This window comes from Festucalex cinctus, chromosome 5 (genome assembly GCF_051991245.1).
Source record: "Festucalex cinctus isolate MCC-2025b chromosome 5, RoL_Fcin_1.0, whole genome shotgun sequence".
Classification (NCBI taxonomy): domain Eukaryota; kingdom Metazoa; phylum Chordata; class Actinopteri; order Syngnathiformes; family Syngnathidae; genus Festucalex; species Festucalex cinctus.
Window position 1 is genome coordinate 28,958,746 of NC_135415.1, and position 9,333 is coordinate 28,968,078.

At 43.1% G+C, this 9,333-nt stretch overlaps 1 protein-coding gene across 1 annotated transcript; it reads right to left on the reverse strand.

The window, feature by feature from the left end:
• Nucleotides 1-5,021: 5,021 nt before the first annotated feature.
• On the reverse strand, nt 5,022-9,063 carry znf703 (zinc finger protein 703). The gene is made up of 2 exons (XM_077521180.1): nt 8,482-9,063; nt 5,022-7,716 (listed from the first exon to the last, which is right to left on the reverse strand). Exons 1-2 carry the CDS (start codon nt 8,734-8,736, stop codon nt 6,220-6,222), a joined length of 1,752 nt encoding a protein of 583 aa, XP_077377306.1. The 5' UTR covers nt 8,737-9,063; the 3' UTR covers nt 5,022-6,219.
• Between the last annotated feature and the right edge of the window lie 270 nt (nt 9,064-9,333).

A 9,333-nucleotide genomic window follows, 5' to 3' on the forward strand; every position in this document is an offset into this window, starting at 1 on the left:
TAAATTTAATCATATAAAGCAGGGGTGTCACACATACGGCTCACGGGCCGGATCAGGCCCACCAATCCGGTTTAATCCGGCCCGCAAGATGATTTTGTAAAGAAAAAAAAAAAAGAAAAAAAATTGTAATGTCGGTCGGACTAATTAATCAGCCAGCCACAATCAAAACATACAGATTTGTAATCACAAGCAGTCCTCAGATGAGCAACACAACTGGGAATCGTCGTCCTGGATGTCATTATTTTACACACAACTTAAACTACGGTTTGTTTAATTATTATTTTTATGTAATCATACAACTGACATAAATGTGTTAAATACAACACAAATTCAATCACTGGTAACACGAATAGATATGATACGGATTAACGTCCTTATAATAGGGCTGGGTATTGCCGCCAACCTCACGATACGATACGTATCACGATACAGGGGCCACGATACGATACGTATTGCGATACATATGTATCCCACATAAGACACATTTTATTTTATTTTTTATTTTTTTGAACAAAATATAGGGAAATTTGGTACGCTGAGACACATGCCATGTTAAGTTTATAAGTAAATAAATGTTGACATTCTTCCTCTGCTTTCATTTTTATTAGCCAGTCACAGTGTCCAATCGCTGGTGAGCTATTTTTTGCATTCATTGAAGGCAATTAACTTCAAAGACGCTGCTGGTTTTTATTTTTTAGGTGCAATGCAAGCTGCAAAGGCAAACGTTAACTGCCTATTTAAAGTTAACGAGTAGGGGTGTGAATTGCCTAGTACCTGACGATTCGATTCCTATCACGATTCACAGGTCACGATTCGATTCGATACCGATTAATCCCGATACGAATTCATAAGTCGATTGTTGCGATTTTTTTTCATTCAAATTTAGAAAATACTAATCAGTAAGCTTGTAGAGTGTAAGATTTATATGAAAATGTATTATTTATTTATCTTATAGAGGTTGTAATCTGTTTCATGTTTGAACAGCATTAAAATAAAATATTAAGGCTTAATGTTCCGTTCATATAACATTCTTCCATGCTCAAGGTGTGAATCCTAACCCGAAGTCAGACGTTTTGTTGAATATTTTTCCATTAAAAATGGAAGTTTAAAAATCGATTCACACAAAAAACAAAACAAAAAAAAAGGCAATGATGATAAGACGTTGAATCCGAATACCGAATGAACAATTCTGAGCTCTTAAAAAAAAAAAAAAAAAAACGATTTTTTTTTATTGAATCGATTCGAGAATCGCTCGATGTAGTATCGCGATATATCGCCGAATCGATTTTTTTTTTACACCCCTATTAACAAGCAATATCGATACGTGTATTGTAATGAGGCCCGCAACGATATATTGCCGTATCGATTTTTTGAGCACACCCCTACCTTATAACATCATTAACTGCACCATTTCCGACTTGGTACAGTAGCAAAAGACTGCAGTACAAGAGGCTGTTGGGACTGTAAGAGGGCAGTTGGAAGAGTCGGTTGCAGAGTTATGCGGAGACAGAACAGACTTTGTGTGACAGAGCCTGACGAGGGATGTGTTCATGCCATCTGGCCCGCTTTAACACTGTGGTCACTGTCTGGTGCCAAAACGCTCTGTACTGGGTCCTGATGTTAAACACAGAGGTGGTAGTCATGGAGTCGAGGTTAATGTTTTGTTTCAGAGACACGAATAGTGAGACATATAAAAAAAATAAAAAAAACACCCCCCTCGTCTCTCTCTCTCTCTCTCTGGCTGTGTCCTGGCTGTCAGCAGCATTGGTGAGTTGAGTAAGAGCTGGCTCTAATTGAAGAGCAGCTCCACACCCTGTCGTCATTAATCACCAGCGCTGTCAACTGGCTGCTCGGGACCTCACAGTGGCACTCTGCAGCGTCTCGGCATCTCGCGGGGGGGAAAATATTAGTCCTCTCCATCACCATCTGTCACAGTTACTTCTTTGATTTCCACTATCAATCTTTCCCCGGCACCACAGTGATACCATTCACTCTTCATAACAGGTAGAGGTTATAGAAATATATATATATATTTATGACCTCTGCCGAGTGTGAAAGGTGAGAGTCTTTGCTGTTTGTTTAAGTTTGTTAGTTGCTAGGCAGTTTACAGGAAGATTTTCTGTTCAGCGGAAGACACGTTTAAATTTGGTACAAATCTGGATACAAATGTGGATGCAGGAATTTAATCAAAGGTTTTTATTTATTTGTAACTAACACAAACATGGCACTGCGCACAAGTTGTGTCGGTAGTTTTTAATCTTCCATGGCTATCAAATTAAAAAAAAAATGGTATGGTCCAATTATCTTAACCCATCATCCTTATTAAACCAGGAAGTGATCTACTAGCTTGTCCTCATTAGGATTACGAGGGAGCAGGGGCATATTGCAGCTGACATTCGGGTGGGATACACCCTGGACTGGTTTGCAACACTCAGTAATTATATATTTTATATATATATATTTTTAAAGTATCAGTAACAATTAGGCTGATGATTTTCTGTTTTTTTTTTGTTTGTTTTTTTAATTGTGATTACTCTGCGATTGGCTGGCAACCAGTCCAGGGTGTACACCTCCTACTGCCCAGAGCCAGCTGAGATAGGCTCCAGCACCCCCTGCGACCCTTGTGAGGAATAAGAGGTCAAGAAAATGAATGGATAGATGGATGGATGGATGGATGGATAAATAATTGTGTTTACTGTTTATATCTTATAACTTATTTACTTACTGACTTATTGACTTATTTGTAATAAATGCATTTTAGATCAGAAATAGAACAAGAACTTGACCTCAAAAACAGTTAAAAAAAAAAAAAAAAAATGTAAATGGGCGGTGGTGTTTTCCGGTATTAAATACAACAGAAATGCTGAGTCCTGCCTCATATGTCAACTCCTGTGGACAAAGGATGGAGGCTGAGTACACATACTTCCACAAGCGCGCAAGCCCCACACAGGCAACATAAATGGAGTGTGTGGGTGTTGACTCAGCTGCAAGAGATGTGTGTGGGGGGGATAGATGGCGGAGACTGATGAGCAAGGGAATAGGGAGAATAGTGAGGCATTTGATGAACGAGTGCAAACTGGCAACAGTGAAATGAATTCCACCTCCAGACATGATTGAAAGTTTTCCCCTCTGTGTGACCTCTGCTGTAAACCATCTCAGCCTGCTCGGCTCGTCAGCTTTACCTGTAATTTGTGACATTCCTTTTGAAAATCTGGATAACAATGTACAGTACTTTTTTTTTTTTTAAACCACATTTCCAAACTGTGCTTCTGCAAACTGTAATTCTGCAACAAAACTACAGGGGGCAACACAATCCACTGTATGACTATGAGACCTTGGAAAAAAAAGCAATAAGCATTGAATGTAATATTTTTGGACTAGCTTGCCTTCTATCATCCTTCATTCCGTCAAAACAGAGCCAGTAGGTGGAGGAGAGCGCAGATTGACTCTTCTTTTCAAGTGGAGTGGCTCGCTCCACTTTCTAAATGAGAAAAATAAGTGTAGTGTCCCAAAGAGCCGCCCAGACTGGTGATCAGGGCGCTGTGACCTTGCTGGCGAAGGCAGGGGCTGGATGTGGTTTGGGAGGGTCATCCATTTTGTTAATGGTCCTGTCAAGTGACACCTGTGCTTGCCTTTCCCTGTCTGGAGTGCTAATGAAGCCCGAGAGTGGAGGAGTCTGGGAGTCGGGGGTCAATAGCCACCTCGGAGACTCTTTGCTCTGTGCCACCGACAGCATGTCAGCCAAAAACAGTGGAGCGGAGACAAAGGTACATTATCAGCACCCAAATACTCTAATACAAGCTGCAAGGGCCACTTTGATTTTTTTTTTAAAAGTTATTTATTAACACATTCATTGCCAGACCAGCAAAAAAAAAAAAAAAAAAAGCATCATTTGACGTCTTTTTCCGTCAATGGCAGTGAATGAGTTAAACATGGTAAAAATCAATGAAGCAATTAAAAATTGTTGATATAATGTACAGTTACTTATTGAAAACTGCTAACAGTCACAAGGCAAATAGTGGCCCCTGTGTGCCACTATAGATTCGCCTCTCCACTGAGCGGCAGCTGAATCCCAACTTGACATTCTGAACCACAACAAGAACGATCGGTAGTAAACTGACCACACTTAAGAACCATTAATTTAATGTGACGTTTTCACAAATTGGACCTTGACACTAAGCAACAAGTGGATGAAACTATTTTTATTTTTGAAACTGAATCATTAGCTGCAAATTTGTGTCTTTGCGTAGCTAGGAATGTTTAATCCACCCTCTTTTTTTTGTGTGTGTTTTTTTTAAAAACAGCATTGAAAAATTATTTTTAGCATTTGCCGCGGGCCGCCCAAAAAATGTATGGCGGGCCGCAAATGGCCCCCGGGCCGTAGTTTGGACACCCCTGCTCTAATATAACATAGACTCGCTCTTTCTTGTTGAATGAGTGTCTCCACAAAAAATCGAGCCAGTACTGCTGACATGCAGAAAATCAGCAAGAAAATGGTTCCTTACTTCAGGATGGAAGCCGTGAGTCCAATTTCCCCAGCGGGGAGGTATCAGGACTTTGATGAATATTTCTCTAATAACTACATCCCTTTGTCAGCCATGGCCCTTTTGTGTTGCGGGTCTATCCATCAGTGTGAGGTGATCCTGGGTCGACACCTCCCTCAAGTCATTATTGAAGTGCCAGTGACCTCAGTGGCCACCCCTGCCCCGCCATACCTTCTGCTGAGAAGGCTGTTTTGGGGCCTCACAAACAGGAATCAGCAATTAAAAGCTGCACTCATGTCAACAAAAGCAACGTTGGTGATGGAGGGAGGATGAAGAGGAGGGGATGGAAGTCCTCAGTGACTAGCTAACAGGGCTAATGTGACCCAGGATGCCCTGTCAACTGATATGGGACATGAAATATTACACGCAGCCCCACATAGAACAGCTGGAATTATGGATAGACCATGATGAAGAGAGACTGAGTGCTCAATTGCATTATGTAGTGTATAAATGTACTTAAGAATGAGGGGAAACGAGTCAAATGCGATCATTTATTTAATAAAATAAGACTTTCCCAAGTTGGTTGAATATTACAGTCATTATTAACACATTTTGTCACCTATATTTGTACCATTTGTGAACCCAAACAAAATGCCCCACACAGGCTTGAAAAAATATTACATCTTTGCATATTTACAAATAAAAATATTTTCACTGACATGCACGACTCCAGAGTCTCAATAAGCCTTCAGAGATGAACAAAGTAAACCTTAGAAGAGTTAAAAGACATAATCCAGAATAAAGCGTGATAGTCCATCATTATTATGGTGCAAGGTTTTTATTTATTTATAATAGTCATTACGGTAATATACTTAAATCATTATTGATTTTCAATAAACAGTTTGTAGTAGGGAAGAAAAAAAAAAATCCCCCAGATTTGAAGCAAGCGCTTGTGTGAAAAATAAATACAGGATTTCAGTTTTGGGTGACACATTATGAAAAAAAAAAAAGATACAAATAACACAATCAAGAGAGATGAAAAACATAATTTCATCACTTTCAAGCTTTGCTTATTGGTGTCATTAACTCATTCACTCCCAGGCGTTTTCACTGTTTTATTGTTTTTTGACTGATTTTGCAAGGCCCACAGAATATTGTGTTCTATTGCTATAAAACATGGAACCTACCAAAAGAAAGATTAAAGTCTCTTCTTTCATCAGAAAAAAAGGTATATTTTTTATCTGTTTCTGTTTTGCAGCAATTAGCATTACAATATAGCTATGTTTCATCATTAATCACAAACCTGTTGAGAACACTGGGAAAAAGAGCTTGTTGCAACATGGCCCGTGCTGCTCTCTTATACTCTGTTGCCACCTGCTGGCCGTTTTTTGTAATAACTACCATTGCTTTAAGCGACCTTTTCCAGATCTGAAGCTGCATCAAAGCCTTCTGTATGCTCTAGCATTAAAAAAAACAAAAAAAAAAACAAAAAAAAAACGTATAAATACGTTTTTGGGAGTGAATGAGTTAATAGCGTTTAAGTCTATTGAATCTGGGTGGCTTACAAACTCCACCAGTCGCAGTTGTGAGGCTAACAGATGGTCATTCCTGACAGGCGGACCATCAGGAACGACGCCCCGACTGCTGAAGATTCCTCTCCGAGAAGTGTACCTTGGGGACCGCTCCGGAGAGTTCAAGCTGGTTCCCGGCGGTCCACGGATGTCACCGTGTCATATCACGGGTATCCGAGGGCTGAGGCTGAGCCCAGTCTCTGACTGTAGAGGGCATAAGGGGAGTAGTAAGCTGAAGATGAGGGGATGGATGGCATGGGAAGTCCAGGTGCTCCAGGCAGGTGGGATTTGCCGTAGGGGTGGTAGCGGGCCAGGCCCAAGCCGGGGGACCCTCGAAAGGAGAAGGTGCTGGGCAGGGAGCCTGGGCTGCTGTGCGGCGGGAGGTGAAGATGGCAGGAGGCTGATGACGAAATTGACGAAGGATACGCCGACAAGAGTTTACTCTCCACCATGCCAGGCAAAGCGGTGTGCGTACGCAAGTGGGCCAGGAGCTCCTCGGAAGTGGCAAATCTCTTGTCGCAGGGGCCTCCGACAGACACCCAGTTACAGGCGTGGGGTAACGGTTCATTGGGGAGCATGAAACCGTAAGTGTAGAGCGGGTGCGAGAGGGAGGGAGTGGTGCTGGAAGATAAGGCGCTCGAGTGCAAGGAGTGCAGGTGGTGCGAAGGGTAGACCAGGGGGAAACCGGACTTGAGACTTGAGGGGTCGTGGACGCAGGTGGAACAGTTACTTCCTCCCAAATGGTGCGCATTGGGGTAAGTCAAACAGTAAGGGTCCCGACACAAGCCCTGCATCAACGACGGAGGAGAGGCTCCCGTGAGTGGACTGGAACTCGGGTGTTTACTCGGAAGTCCTAACCCCAGGCTAGACTTGGTAGGATCCAAACCAGGAACAAACTGCGACGGGTAACCCGCATAGGCTCCCACAATGGAGCCGTGGTAGCCCATTGAAGCAGGAGGCAAAGGAAAAACAGAATGTCCCGGTTTAAAAGGGGAGACGGGTGCGATGTGCCCGGAGACCAGGTTACCCTGAGAGGCCTGCGTGTCGGCCTTGCTCTCAGGCCGCGGACTACTGGCAGAGCTGGCATTACTGGAGTTGGCGCTGGCCCGTATGTGGCTGGAGTTGGCCAACTGAGCCCCGTCCATGACCGACTTAGCCGCATCTGAGTCTTTTTTGTCTCCGCTGTTCTTTACGTCCGAGCCGGGCTGCTCCAAACCGGCAGCTTTGTTGTCCGTGTGCGAGGCCTGCGAGTGTGGCAGCGGTTGTGCGGCCGGGGAGTGGCTTTGTGCGTGAGGTTGGCTCTGAGTGTGGAGCTGAGGAGAGCTTGGCGATTTGGAATGTGGTGGAAAAGATGGGCAAGGAACGCCGCCGCCGCCGCTTGAGCCGCCATTGGCCACTCTGAAAGTTTTATCTGAAGACCCCTTGGACACCTGAACGTCTTTACGACAGTCGCCCGATGATTTGGAGTAAGGTTTGAAGCTGGACTTGTCCTCCAAAGACTGATGCTGCTCTCCAGGCTTGGATGATCGGCTTGTGGACTCTTTGTCTCCCAAACTGCCTGAGGAGAGGGAGGCCAGCTTGGAAGAGGAGGGAGGGTCCGGTTTGCCAATTTGAGAGCAGGTCTGAGCCAGCAAAGCTAATGGACTCTTTTTGGCATCCAGCTAAGAAAAGAAAAGAAACATAATGTGTTATGATTTTCAAACTTTCATATCCCCTTATTAAACTGTAGTACACAGTTAAACTGTATTTACGCTGTAAAACAAAAAAGATATAAATAAAAGAACAGAACCAAACAATTGTGATCAGCTCATTCGTGTACAGTCTTCCCTCGATATAACACGGTTCACTTTTCGCGGATTTTTTTTTAAGTGCAATTTTGCATATTTTTTTGCAGTAATATACCCATTTTATAAAATTTCTGAAGGTTTGAACATTATCAATGTTTGAACAAGAGAGAAATGTGAGAACATGTAAATGCCTCAATGAGAAAAGTGTCTAAATTGTGCGGTCGGGGATTTTAGAGCCTTAAAACATTTATAAGAATTGTAACACATAAAGCTAACTACTTTGCGGATTTCATTTATTGCGGGTATTTTTTGGAACCTAACCCCAGCGGAAAACGAGGGAACACTGTATAATTTCTGAACACATGCATGAGGAAATTACAGAAATAAAATGAACCAGTGAAGCAATGAAAAATTGGGGGGGGGGGGGGGGGGAATAATTTCATGAATTAAATTAACCACAAATAGCCTACATGTTGATTTTTTTTCACCCACGAATGAATTTGATTTATGTGACCACCTTAATTTGACAATTTTAATTTGTATTATACAATTGTTTTTAATTGCTTATTTGGATAAATTATGTCATATTAAGATTCTGGTCGAGTTGTGTCTTTTTCTTTTTTTGTATTCGTCTCTCACCTCGATGCTGACTGGTGCGGACTGAAGCGGTTGAAGGTACTCCGGGTGGAGCAAGTGGCCGCTGTGCGCCGTCAACATCTTTACAATCCTGATGGGGAGCCTTTTGGCCTGACGTGACGGGTCTAACGGAGACTTGGCACTGCACACGGACGGCTTCTCCACTCCTGTTCGGCGAGGAGGACCACCACTGGCGACGTTACGATCCCGGGACTGGCTGCGTAAAAACGATCCGGAGCCACTGGTCGGATCTCTCATCGGGGTCCAGACGCGTAAAGGAACGCGGGTAATAATTTGCGGACGCCGAACTCAAATTCATTTACCAGATCCGTTCATAGTGATCAAATTCATCCGAAGAGAATTCGATAATCCAAAAAAATAAGGCTTGTGCGCAGTGCGGAACCACGCAAAAATGTCTAAAGAGAAACAAATGACATCCTTTTTCACAGGCTCTTCACTGTCTCGACCTAGTTGAGTACTCCTCGATCCAGTTCTCAAAATGTAAAACCACCATGAAGAGACACTTGTGTGAGGAATATTCCCGAGGAGGAAGAAAGCAGGCGAAGGTGGTTCGACGTGCGCGTCTCCGTCTGACTGCTGTAAACTGTAAGCTCGTCCCCCTTTTCGACTTCCTGCACGTCTCCAAGGGGAGGGGCGCTATTCCTAAGCGGCCAGTCGCTGCCCAATCAGAGCTTCGTTGCTCCATAGAGGCGTGGTTTGACTCATGGCCTCACCCTCATGCAAAATGCGTGACCTCAACATACCACATTCATAATTTACACACAATACATACGAAACGAGTTGTTCTAAAAGCAGTTTTTACATATCAAAACGACAGAAATGATGACCTGATAG